Below are 13054 nucleotides of genomic sequence, written 5' to 3' on the forward strand. Positions count from 1 at the left end.
TGGTCAAACTTCCCGCTCGGTCACCCATCCTCCCACTACTCCACCTCTAGCACGCTTAACTTCCGAGTTCCATTCCGTTCCGCATCCAAGTGCTTCGCGCGCATGTATGTGATAGTAGTATCATATCAATCCTATTAACATGTTGATCGATGTCACATTTCTTTATTGTTTGAATTTCAAATAATTCTTTTAATAAACAAAAGTAATGATGTAATAATAATATTGAATAAATAAATAAACATTAACTTTTTAATTTGTATTATTTTTAATTTTATTAATTAATTAAATATATTTTTTGCCAAACCTAAAATCTTAAAATTTGAAAATCTAAAAATTGGGTAAAAATGATAGTAATCTTTATGCAGAATGAAATTATTAATTTTAGGTTTTAAAAAATTTAAAAAAAAAAATCCATAATTTATAGAAAAAACTAAAATCTTCCTGCTTTTGTATTTCCATTTGGAATTTTGAGAATCTAAAAATTGGCTAACCGGGTAAACCTTGGTGAATTCGGATGTAACTTTTTCCCAGCATTTTTTTGATATATTATACGTTTTTTTCCGACGTCGTATGCAAAAGTTATTGCGGTTTTACCATTTTTTAAACTTTTTTTGCAAAAAAGTGGAAATTCGAATTTCTTAATTTCTCCGAATAGTAGGTTGCATAACATACAAGAATCTGAAAACAATTTTTTTTTTTGAATTTTCTATCATTTTCTTTTATATTTTACAAACCAAAAAAAGCGATCCACGGGGGGGGGGTGCAGGATGCGTGGGAGTAAAAAAACTCGGAAAAACCTTTAGTCGCGGTTGGGGACACCAACCGCGACTAAAGGGGTACCCTTTAGTCGCGGTTGGTGTCCCCAACCGCGACTAGAGGTTTTTCCGCCGGCCGCATCCCTCCATAGCCCTTTAGTCCCGGTTGGTGTTACCAACCGCGACTAAAGGGGTACCTTTCGTCGCGGATGGAGCATTAGTCGCGGGTCGCCTCCCGAACCGCGACTAAAGCCCCCTTTAGTCGCGGTTCGAATATTTCCGGGACTAATGGGGGTGGACGGAAGCCTCTTTTTCTACTAGTGCACTAGCGATGATTTAGGTGATAGCTTGGATTTAGTCAGCGGTATGATCAATGAAAGTTTGTTAAATAAAATTATAAAACATATTGTGGGTAGATGCATGAGTGTAAACCGTGATATCCTTAGAATTGCATGGCTTACACTTTCTCTTTTTTGTAGCTTGGGTATACGTCAACATGAGAAATTTTACAATGGCAATGCAGATAGATATCGAGCCACGGTATGAGGTATAGAACAAGGGGCTACGGATAGGGCGGATTTCCTTACCGTGAGAGCATAAAATTAGATGTTCGTTTGTGATATTTAGCAATGCTAGACCCAATTAACCTAAGTGAAGGACGAGGGGACAACAGAAGATGAGGTAGATGGTATAACTTATTATTGTGGTTTTGATGTTTATTTATGATTCATAGCAACACCAATTTTTGTGCATATTTCCTAGTGAAGATATGTGCATATTTTCATAAAAAATATTGTGAAATCTCGAGAAGATCACACCAATCGGTTAGTAAGCTGAAGCAAACAAGATGAATTTGCAGATTCGGAAAACATCTAACATCCATGAAGTGGATTATGTAAAGAGAGAACCACCGCAAAATAGAAGAGCCCGCCGAAGGTGGTGTTTCAGCTCCTAGGTGTATATGAACCCATTATGAAAAAATCATAAGATTTTTTTTTCAGAATGTAAGAAGTTTTCAGAAAAAATTGCATGTACATCAAGACATTCTAAATGGCAAGCAAATTTACGGCGAATATGAAAATTATATGTGGCATGTGTAAAAATTGAAAACATATTGTTAATAGTCATGTTCGAGCATCGACATCTGTCTTTTTTGCACGTGACACAAAATATGTTCTATTTGTCATAAACTTGTGTGCAAGAATGTCTGGATGTAAATGCCACATTTTTTTGCTCTGATATTTTTTTGACATTTTAACATATGTTTTTGAACGAAAGGTTCATGTGAACCCATGAGCCGAAATGTGATAGGCTGGTAAACATGACTCAGACGACCAGCCAGCGGGATTCATTGACATGTCCTGGGGTGAACTGAAGGAGCGGCAACACGGGCACCGTGGGGATCGACGTCCGTGGCGACGGAGATGGCGAACCACGGAGGAAAAGTCTACGTCCGGCGATTTCGCACGTGCGAATGCGCAGTGGTCGATGGGGGTGAATTTTCTTCAGTCCGTCCAGATTCTATGCCGCGCGATCACCCGGACTTGTCACTGCCTCCTGGCGCAAGGGATGGAAAGAGCCGTCTTGCGCGACCACGGCACCGCGCTGCGATCCAACACCGGCGACCGGCGTGTGGGGAACAGCCCGGCCACGTACGCTTTCTTCAGGGGCGCGCCGTCGGTTCGACCGGCGCCATGTATAAGTACGTCCGCTCGCCCGCAACATTAACAATCATCAGTTCATCACGTCAGATAATTTGTAGCCGGCAACATGCCTTCGCCATCTTCTTCAAGGACGATGAGGGCCGTACAGTACGACAAATATGGCGGAGGGGCTGAGGGCCTCAAGCACGTGGAGGTGCCGGTCCCGTCGCCGAAGAAAGGCGAGCTGCTGGTTCGGGTGGAGGCCGCCAGCATCAACCCGCTGGACTGGAAGTTCCAGAAGGGCGTCGGGTGGCCCTTCCTGCCGAGCAAGTTCCCCTTCACCCCGGTCTGCGAGCTCGCCGGCGAGGTAGTGGAGTTGGGCGCCGGGGTGGGCGGCTTCAGGCCAGGCGACAAGATCATCGCCGTCAATTTCCCGGTAAGAAAACGCAAGCACGCGACGTGAGGCGCCTGCTCCGGTTTGGTTGTTTACTGATGTTTTTTTGGTGGTCTCAGGGTAGCGGCGGCCTGGCCGAGTACGCCGTGGTGTCAGCATCGAATGCGGCGTTGAGGCCGCCGGAAGTGTCGGCAGTTGAAGGCGCGTGCATTCCTATCGCAGCAGCCACCGCGCTCATGGCGCTCAGGACGGCCGGGGTCGGCCTCGACGCCGGCGACGGCCCCGCCAAGAACGTGCTGGTCACCGCGGCCTCCGGCGGCGTCGGCACATTCGCCGTGCAGCTGGCTAGCCTCGCGGGACACCACCACGTCACGGCTACCTGTGGCGCGCGCAACCTGGACCTCGTTCGGGGACTCGGCGCCGACGAGGCGCTAGACTACTGCACCTCGGAGGGCACCGCGCTGCGTGGGCCGTCCGGACGGAAGCACGATGCGGTGGTGCACTGCGCGGAGGGGTTCCCGTGGTCGGCGTTCAAGCCGGCGCTGGCGGACGCCGGTGGCGTGGTGGTGGACCTCACCCCGCGCATCGCGTCCGTCGCTGTCGCAGTGCTGCACTGGCTGTGCTTCTCGAAGAAGAGGCTTGTGCCGCTGATCGTGTCGACGAAGAAGCAGGACATGGACGCACTGCTGGGATTGGTGGTGCAGGGCAAGATCCGGGCTGTGGTCGACTCGCGTTACCCGCTAAGCAGGGCGCGCGAGGGCTGGGCCAAGAGCATGAGCGGCCACGCCACCGGTAAGATCATCGTGGACATGGTAAAAGACGCAGAGTAATAATTATGTACCACGAGCACGCCATGTCACTTTAGTGAATTATTGTAAGATAGCCATACTTTGCTATTTCTTTTCTGAGGAAACAGCTAGCCTCTGCTGCTGATTTTGCCATTTCTAGCCTGACTGAAATATAGCTATTTGTAAGTAAATCTTATGATTTGAGCAATAAGATTTGTGCGAAAGATACACACAAAAAATCATGGGTTTCTACGTTGAGTGAGAAGTGACTATTTGTAAGATGGCTATAGTGATATCTTCTTTGCAAAAACAATGCCCTATTCCTCCTTTGCAGTCCAAAGTTTCCGCTACAAAAAATGCTATAATCATATTCATTACTGAGGAAATTCCACATCGCCAGCCAGCCTCTGGCCTCAAGAAAAGGAGTCAATTCAATGGTTATTTTGATAGCCTATGAGCTTTGGCTTGAGCGAAGCCGGATAATTTTTGAAGGGAAGGTAAGACCGGTGAGAGACATTGTTGGTGTGGACATGGTCGTATTTGCTCCGGTGCCGCAGAAGACAAGGCCCCTCCTCATGGTTCAAGCTGGCGCTTCGGCTCGATGTTCTCTGTGTTGTCTTCTGTGTGGGTTTCTTTGTGCGTTTGGCGCGTGTGTGTTGTAACTTCTCGTGTATCTCCTTGCCGGTTGATGGCTTCGTTAATTCAAAGCCAGGCTCATTTCGAACCTTATGTTTGACATTGTTGCTGCAATTCAAGGACCTTAGGAGGATTGGAGCCTGGCTGGTGCCAAAAGCCTAGCAGCCTCCTTCGGGAACCTAGCGAGACGAATTGGCTAAACTTCATGTAAAGCCTTTTTTTAAAATTTCTTCTCTATGTTTCTCTTTTGTGTCCTGTCCACTAGTTGGTAAACTTCTTTACTCTCCTTAACACGAAAAGCCAGCACTTTGCCGGGTCTTTCAAAAAAAAGGAAATTCCACATGTATCATTAACAATCTGTTCTTGTGCCACTCAAAAAATGTCGGCATGTGTTGCAGTGTTGGAGAAGTAGTCGTTGTGCCACATAGCATGTCCCTCCAACCTTTGTCTGGGCTTTGACTTTCTTCTTGCCGACCTTTAACCTCCATAGCACGACCTCTTCTTCTTCTCCTTCTCGGCGTCATCAAGCATTTTTTGAAGGTAAGCGATGATCGCCAAGTGCTCGTCAACGTCATCGTTGCAGGCTGTGTCATCATTGTTGCCGCTATCCATGTCTAAGAGGCAAAATAAATAGTTAGAAATCCATGGTGGCAATGGGGACAATGAACAACTAGCGGCGTTTACCAGACAAACGATCGAACACCTTCTATGCACGGAGGAGAAGGGAGTGACCGCCACGTCCCCTATGTAGCGGGAATAGGCTCGGGACGCCAAACACGCCGGATTTAAAAAAAGGTTTGGGGCGCATAGCTGGGAGAGGTCAAGCTGGATGAATCCGTTCTGTAGACCCAAAGAAGCGGGAGGCTTGGGGTTGCTCAATACCAAGAAGATGAACCTTGCTCTACTTCTCAAATGGATTTGGAGGCTTTACCAAGAGAAGGACAAGGACACGATCTGGGCTCGTATCATCCGTGCCAAGTATGGCGACGCCCCGGACCTGTTTTCGGGATCAGGTCAGGGAGGATCGACTTTTTGGAAAAGTTTGCATAAAATCAAGCATCTGTTCAAGGTAGGCGCAAAGCACGAGGTGCGAAACGGCGCTAGAACTAACTTCTGGATGGACTGGTGGTGTGGGAGGGGTCCCCTCATGGAGTCCTTCCCTTTGATGTTTGCCATTTGCGACAACCAAGCTATCTTGGTTGCGGATGCGCTTCTCCAAAACTCTCTGCAAGTACGTTTCCGTCGCTCACTCGACCAGGAGGGCCTGCGACAGTGGAGTGCGCTGCTTGAGCTGATGGCCCCTGTTTTTTCTCAGAACTGGCCAAGGCAAGGTCTCTTGGCACTTGGAGCAAACGGGAGCTTATTCGGTGAAGTCCATGTATACCAAACTTTCTCAGGGCACGACGGTAGCTCATTTTAAGGACATGTGGGAAGCCAGAGTACCGCTAAAAATCAAAATCTTCTCCTGGCAGTTAGCGCTTGATAAGTTGCCTTCTGGGCAGCAGATCCTCACTAGACACGGTCCGTCCAATGGCCTTCGTGCCCTTTGTGGAGCCCCGGAGGATGCCGCTCACATTTTCTTCGCCTGCTCCTTGGCGGCATTCGCTTGGTCGGTCACGCGCCAGCTGCTCGGGTGCAACTGGCGCCCCGCTAACTTCGCCCAATTTCATGCCATTCTTGCTAGCTACTCGGGGTATCCTAGAAGGCTGCTGTGGGTTTTGTTTCTTGCTCAATCTTGGGCCCTGTGGAACGTGCGCAATAAACTTGCTATAGAAAAGAAAACTATCGCTAACCCAGCTGATATTATTTACAAAATCATCATTTTTTTGCAGCTGTGGAGCCTAAAGTCCAAGGCAAGAGAAAAGGAGGGGCTAAGCTGGATGGCACGAGAGCTAAGGGAGCTATACGTGCAGCTCAAGCCGGTGGCGCCGTGACGAAGTAGCTCCTGCCAAGGTGCGGGGTCTGGGCAAGGCCAAGCTTCCATGCAAACTTTGTGTCTTAGCAAGTTTTGTGCAAACTTTGTGTTTTAGTTTGAATCTTCAAACTGGATATCTCTAGTCCTTGGCGAAGCTGTAATGCCCAGCAGTTTGTACCCTAACTCAAAACATGATGTGGTTTTATTAACTTAAAGTCGGGCAAAGTCCTTGCCTATTATCTAAAAAAAGTCCACTTGTATAATTATTTTGGTTGATTTATGAGGTCCATTGGTCGAGGAGGAGCTGCAAGCATGCAGGAGAAGCGTTGGGCTGACAGATTGGATTTGGATGCAAAGCCGCTCTTGGCCTGTAGGTACCACTGTACCAGTAGTCACGGAGATGGTCAGCCACGGAGGAAAATTCGGCGTCCGGCGATTTCGCAGGTGCGAATGCGCGCGGTGTAGTGGTTGATCGGCCGGGGTGAATTTTCCTCAGGGCATCTCCAGCGGCGCGACGCATTTTAGCGTCCGCGCGCGTCCGTTTGCGTCGGCCCTTTTGGTCGAAAACGACCTCGCGTCCGTTTGCGTCGGGGTGGCTCCAGCGGCACGACGCATTTTTTTAGGACGAATCATTTTTTTGAACTGAAACATAATTTACAAAAACTGAAACATAACTTACATACTTGAAAACATAAAAAAAAACCTAAAACGCCTACTGCTGCGCATCGTCGCCGTGCTGCTCCTCGTCGCTGTCGAGCAAGATGATCTCCGGTACGTCCCACGGCCAGTAGCCATCCGGGGGAGCGTACGCCGGGCGCGCTCGCGGTGCTCAAGGTTGAGGAGGCTGCGGCTGAGGCGGCGGTGGAGGCGCCCAGGGCTGCGGCTGTGGCGGCGGATGAGGAGCCCAGCCATAAGGCTGTGGCGGCGGTGGGGGAGGCGCCCAGCCGTAAGGCTGTGGCGGCGGTGGGGGAGGCGCCCAGCCATAAGGCTGTGGCGGCGGTGGGGGAGGCGCCCAAGGCTGTGGCGGCGGTGGAGGAGGCGCCGCCGAGTCCAGGAGCGCCTGTCGGAGGGCTTCATCGGCGGACAGGCCAGGCGGCATGACAGCGGTGGCGTAGCGGGGCAACGGAGGCTGCACCGGCGCGTCGTACTCGGAGACGAGGAGGCCGACCTTGGCCATCTCGTCGTCCGTCATGTTGTCGGGGAACTCGAAGTTCCGGCCCTCCGCCATGGCTCGCTGCCATTCGTGGAAGACGAGGCCGACGTAGTCCTCGCTGTCGTCCTTCACCTCCTCGCTATGGTACGCGAGCGCCTCGATGTAGTTGTCGTCGTCGTCGTAGACGGCGTAGGCTTCGTCGTCGTCGTCCTCGTCCTCGCGGTCGTTGTGCTGCGGCTGCTCACGTCGCGTCGGCGCCTGCTGACGACGAGCCGGCGGTGCAGGGCCGAAGGGATAATCCCTGTCGCCCATGAAGCCAGCCCTTCGTCTGCTGTCCGTCTCCGTGGACAGGTACGTACGCCAACTCTCCGAGTCGATGGCGTACGCCGGATCGGCGTGGAGGTCCGCCGGCAGATATCGCCTCCTGCGCCGGATCTCCTTGGTCCGCTCAGGCTCCCGCGCAGGTACCGGAGGGATGGGCACCCGGCGGCAGCTGAGCCGCCAGCCGCCAGGCAGCTGCACGCCGGACCAGGCGTCGCACGGCACCCATTTGCCGTGCATCAGCCTCCCCACCGTGACGGGGAGCGCCACCTTCTTGCTGCCGCTGCCGGAGGCCTCGAAGTCGTTCTTCTTCCCCATGGCGCAGCGGCGGTTGTGGTGCGAGTGGAGCTGTGGGCGAAGGAGCAACGCGGCCGCTGGACTTTAAGGGCGGCCGCGCACGGGATACGATGCCATTGAAGGCGGCGCAGAAGCCCAGCCGCCGCCCGCCGGTGCACGCGCAGCAACGGGAAGCTGCGGCATTCATGGCGAAGGCAGCGGCGCGCGACGCGGAGGCGCTGACCGCGGAAGCGATGGCCGCGGAAGCGATGCCCTCCATGCAGGCTCGCTGCCGGGCGGGCCCGGTGGAGACCGCAGCGGACACTTTGCGCGTCCGCGCAGCGTCCGCCGAGACGCAAACCTGGCGCATATTTGGGCCAGGTTTGCGTCTCCGCGGACGGCCCGGTCACTTTGCGTCGTGCCGCTGGAGAGGGTGCCAGACGCATTTACGACCAAAGCGGACGAGCGACCGTTTGCGTCGCGCCGCTGGAGATGCCCTCAGTCCAGATGCTGTGGTGTGGCGTTCGATCACGCGGACTTGTCACTGGCTGACCGCGCTGCGATCCAACGCCAGCGACCGGCGTGCGGCGAGGAGCCCGGCCACGTACGCTTTCTTCAGGGACGCGTCGTCAATCGGGGGTCGTCATGTCAAACAAATCAAGCGACCCGCGCCGTGTACAAGTACGTCCGCGCGCCCGCAACATTAACAATCGTCACGGCACTTGGACACTTCCATTACCGGAGATAGATAATCTGTAGCCGGCAGCAGCACCTACTCTGTTCCGGCGAGCGGCCATGTCTTCACCATCTTCTTCGAGAACAATGAGGGCCGTACAGTACGACAAGTACGGCGGAGGAGCCGAGGGCCTCAAGCACGTGGAGGTGCCGGTCCCGTCGCCGAAGAAAGGCGAGCTGCTGGTTCGGGTGGAGGCTGCCAGCATCAACCCGCTGGACTGGAGGTTCCGAGAAGGGCGTCGGGCGGCCCTTCCTGCCCAGCAAGTTCCCCTTCACCCCGGTCCGCGAGCTCGCCGGTGAGGTCGTCGAGCTGGGCGCCGGGGCCACTGGCTTCAGGCCGGGCGACAAGATCATCGCCGTCAACTTCCCGGTAAGAAAACGCACGCACGGGACGTGAGGTGGCTTGTTCGCCTGCTCCGGTTTGGTTGTTTACTGATGTTTGTTTGGTGGTCTCAGGGTAGCGGCGGCCTGGCCGAGTACGCGGTGGTGTCAGCATCGAACGCGGCGTTGAGGCCGCCGGAAGTGTCGGCAACCCAAGCCGCGTGCATTCCCATTGCGGCGGCCACCGCGCTCATGGCGCTCAGGACGGCCGGGGTCGGCCTCAACGCCGGCGACGGCCCCGCCAAGAACGTGCTGGTCACCGCGGCCTCCGGCGGCGTCGGCACATTCGCCGTGCAGCTGGCCAGCCTCGCAGGACACCACGACGTCACGGCCACCTGCGGCGCGCGCAACCTGGACCTCGTTCGGGGCCTCGGCGCCGACGAGGTGCTAGACTATGGCACCTCGGAGGGCACAGCGCTGCGTGGGCCGTCCGGATGGAAGCACGATGCGGCGGTGCACTGCGCGGAGGGGTTCCCATGGTCGGCATTCAAGCCAGTTCTGGCTGATAAAGGCGGCGTTGTGGTGGACCTCACCCCGCGCATCGCGTCTGTCGCCGTCGCGGTGCAGCACTGGCTGTGCTTCTCCAAGAAGAGGCTGGTGCCGCTTATCGAGTCGCCGAAGAAGCAGGACATGGACGCACTGATGGGATTGGTGGTGCAGGGGAAGATCCGGGCGGTGGTTGACTCGCGTTACCCGCTAAGCAGGGCGCACGAGGGCTGGGCCAAAAGCATGAGCGGCCACGCTACCGGTAAGATCATCGTGGACATGGTAAAAGACGCAGAGTAATAATGATGTACCACGAGCACGCCATGTCACTTAGTGAATTATTGTAAGATAGCCATACTTTGCTATTTCTTTTCTGAGGAAACAGCTAGCCTCTGCTGCTGATTTTGCCATTTCTAGCCTGACTGAAATATAGCTATTTGTAAGTAAATCTTATGATTTGAGCAATAAGATTTGTGCGAAAGACACAAAAAAAAATCATGCGTTTCTACGTTGAGTGAGAAGTGACTATTTGTAAGATGGCTATAGTGATATCTTCTTTGCAAAAACAATGCCCTATTCCTCCTTTGCAGTCCAAAGTTTCCGCTACAAAATAATCATATTCATTACTGAGGAAATTCCACATCGCCAGCCAGCCTCTGGCCTCAAGAAAAGGAGTCAATTCCATGGTTATTTTGATAGCCTATGAGCTTTGGCTTGAGCGAAGCCGGATAATTTTTGAAGGGAAGGTAAGACCGGTGAGAGACATTGTTGCTTCAATTCGCGGACCTTAGGAGGATTGGAGCCTGGCTGGCGCCGACGAGATGCTGGACTACGGCACGCCGGAGGGAGCGTCGCTGCGTGGCCCCTCAGGCCGGAAGTACGACGTGGTGGTGCACTGCGCGGAGGGGTTCCCATGGTCGGCATTCAAGCCAGTACTGGCTGATAAAGGCGGCGTTGTGGTGGACCTCACCCCGCGCATCGCGTCTGTCGCCGTCGCGGTGTTTTTCATGCACTCTCGTAGTGAGGTGCTCTCTATTTATCAGCGTTTTGCGGCCATGGTCCGCACTCAGTATTCCTCACCCATTCACGTGTTCCGTGCTGATTCTGCTGGTGAGTATATCTCTCAGCACCTTCGTGGTGTCCTTGCTGAGGAGGGCACCCTCGCTCAGTTTTCTTGTCCCGGCGCGCATGCTTAAAATGGCGTCGCCGAGCGTAAGCATCGTCATCTTCTTGAGACCACCCGTACTATGATGATTGCCTCTTCTCTTCCGCCACATTTCTGGGCTGAGGCTGTCGCTACGTCGGCCCACCTTATTAACATTCAGCCTTCCGCTGCTCTACAGGGTGGCATTCCTCTCGAGCATCTCTCTGGTGTTTCTCCAGACTACTCGATCACGCGGACTTGTCACTGGCTGACCGCGCTGCGATCCAACGCCGGCGACCGGCGTGCGGCGAGGAGCCCGGCCACGTCAAACAAATCAAGCGACCCGCGCCGTGTACAAGTACGTCCGCGCGCCCGCAACATTAACAATCGTCACGGCACTTGGACACTTCCATTACCGGAGTTAGATAATCTGTAGCCGGCAGCAGCACCTACTCTGTTCCGGCGAGCGGCCATGTCTTCACCATCTTCTTCGAGGATAATGAGGGCCGTACAGTACCACAAATACGGCGGAGGAGCCGAAGGCCTCAAGCACGTGGAGGTGCCGGTCCCTTCGCCGAAGAAAGGCGAGCTGCTGGTTCGGGTGGAGGCCGCCAGCATCAACCCGCTGGACTGGAGGTTCCAGAAGGGCGTTGGGCGGCCCTTCCTGCCCAGCAAGTTCCCCTTCACCCCGGTCTGCGAGCTCGCCGGCGAGGTAGTGGAGTTGGGCGCTGGGGTGAGCGGCTTCAGGCCAGGCGACAAGATCATCGCCGTCAACTTTCCGGTAAGAAAACGCAAGCACGCGACGTGAGGCGCCTGCTCCGGTTTAGTTGTTTACTGATTTTTTTTGGTGGTTTCAGGGTAGCGGCGGCCTGGCCGAGTACGCCGTGGTGTCAGCATCGAACGCGGCGTTGAGGCCGCCGGAAGTGTCGGCAGTCGAAGGTGCGTGCATTCCAATTGCGGCGGCCACCGCGCTCATGGCGCTCAGGACGGCCGGGGTCGGCCTCGACGCTGGCGACGGCCCCGCCAAGAACGTGCTGGTCACCGTGGCCTCCGGCAGTGTTGGCACCTTCGCGGTGCAGCTCGCCAGCCTCGCGGGACACCACCGAATCACGGCCACGTGCGGCGCGCGCAACCTGGACCTTGTTCGGGGCCTCGGCGCCGACGAGGCGCTAGACTACTGCACCTCGGAGGGCACCGCGCTGCGTGGGCCGTCCGGACGGAAGCACGATGCGGTGGTGCACTGCGCGGAGGGGTTCCCGTGGTCGGCGTTCAAGCCGGCGCTGGCGGACGCCGGTGGCGTGGTAGTGGACCTCACCCCGCGCATCGCGTCTGTCGCCGTCGCGGTGCTGCACTGGCTGTGCTTCTCCAAGAAGAGGCTGGTGCCGCTGATCATGTCGGTGAAGAAGCAGGACATGGACGCACTGCTGGGAATGGTGGTGCAGGGGAAGATCCGGGCGGTGGTCGACTCGCGTTACCCGCTGAGTAGGGCGCACGAGGGCTGGGCCAAGAGCATGAGCGGACACGCTACCGGTAAGATCATCGTGGACATGGTAGAAGACGCCGAGTGATAATGATGTACCACGAGTAGTAAGATAGCCAGACTTTGCCATTTCTTTTCTGGCTCTGCTGCTGATTTTGCCATTTCTAGCCTGACTGAAATATAGCTATTTGTAAGTAAATCTTACATTTTGAACAATAAGATTTGTGTGAATGGTACAAAAAAAATCATGGGTTTCTACGTTGAGTGAGAAGTGACTACTTGTAAGTTGGGATGGCTATAGTGATATCTTCTTTGCAAAAACAATGTCCTATTCCTCTTTTGTAGTGCAAAGTTTCCGCTACAAAAAAATGCTATAATCATATTCATTACTGAGGAAATTCCACATCGCTAGCCACCCTCCGGCCTCAAGAAAAGGAGTCAAAGCTTTTGGAGGCATTTCTGAAACTACCGGCAAACTTTTTGGACGGCATCTTCAGCAAAGTGCAGGAAAAAAGATTCTGCAGCATCTACTGAAAAGTGTCGGCAAAAGATTCCACGTCACTTCCTAAAAGTGGAAGTGTCGGCAAAACTCTTTACCGGCTTATTAAGTGTCTGAAATAGTTATCACTTGCATTCTTCCAAGTGCCTTAAAATACATATGACAACGTTTTCCTGAAAGTGCCGGCAAAGACCTATCTCAACGGGATCAAATACAACATTTTTTTCCTCCAAAAACAATTACCGGCACTTTTGGTAGAATTGCCGGTACTTTTTGGTGCCGGCAATCTGGGTACCTGACGTAGTAACCTGGACCTCGTTCGTGGCCTGGGCGCCGAACAGGCGCTGGACTACGGCACGCCTGAGGGCATGGCGCTACGTGGCCCCTCAGGCCGGAAGCACGACGCCGTGGTGCACTGCGCGGAGGGGTTCCCATGGTCGGCGTTCAA

At 53.9% G+C, this 13054-nt stretch overlaps 2 protein-coding genes and 1 pseudogene across 2 annotated transcripts; all 3 read left to right on the plus strand.

Moving 5' to 3' along the window:
- The first annotated feature begins 2525 nt into the window (after positions 1-2525).
- On the plus strand, positions 2526-3622 carry LOC124651221 (quinone-oxidoreductase QR1, chloroplastic-like). The gene is made up of 2 exons (XM_047190343.1): positions 2526-2834; positions 2912-3622. Exons 1-2 carry the CDS (start codon positions 2526-2528, stop codon positions 3620-3622), a joined length of 1020 nt encoding a protein of 339 aa, XP_047046299.1.
- A 5054-nt stretch (positions 3623-8676) lies between these two features.
- LOC124651487 lies at positions 8677-9783 on the plus strand (annotated as a pseudogene).
- Positions 9784-11099: 1316 nt separating this feature from the next.
- Positions 11100-12195, plus strand: LOC124651609 (quinone-oxidoreductase QR1, chloroplastic-like). Its single transcript, XM_047190660.1, has 2 exons — positions 11100-11408; positions 11485-12195. The coding sequence occupies exons 1-2, from the start codon at positions 11100-11102 to the stop codon at positions 12193-12195; spliced, it is 1020 nt and encodes a 339-aa protein (XP_047046616.1).
- Positions 12196-13054: the final 859 nt, after the last annotated feature.

This window comes from Lolium rigidum, chromosome 5 (genome assembly GCF_022539505.1).
Source record: "Lolium rigidum isolate FL_2022 chromosome 5, APGP_CSIRO_Lrig_0.1, whole genome shotgun sequence".
NCBI lineage: Eukaryota > Viridiplantae > Streptophyta > Magnoliopsida > Poales > Poaceae > Lolium > Lolium rigidum.

What these genes read in the sequence shown, in the direction of transcription:
- LOC124651221 (XM_047190343.1), top strand. Translation starts at nt 2,526, where the DNA reads ATGCCTTCGCCATCTTCTTCAAGGACGATGAGGGCCGTACAGTACGAC. An exon ending in TCATCGCCGTCAATTTCCCG is followed by an intron (nt 2,835 to 2,911) that starts GTAAGAAAACGC and finishes TGGTGGTCTCAG; the next exon opens with GGTAGCGGCGGCCTGGCCGA.
- LOC124651609 (XM_047190660.1), top strand. Translation starts at nt 11,100, where the DNA reads ATGTCTTCACCATCTTCTTCGAGGATAATGAGGGCCGTACAGTACCAC. An exon ending in TCATCGCCGTCAACTTTCCG is followed by an intron (nt 11,409 to 11,484) that starts GTAAGAAAACGC and finishes TGGTGGTTTCAG; the next exon opens with GGTAGCGGCGGCCTGGCCGA.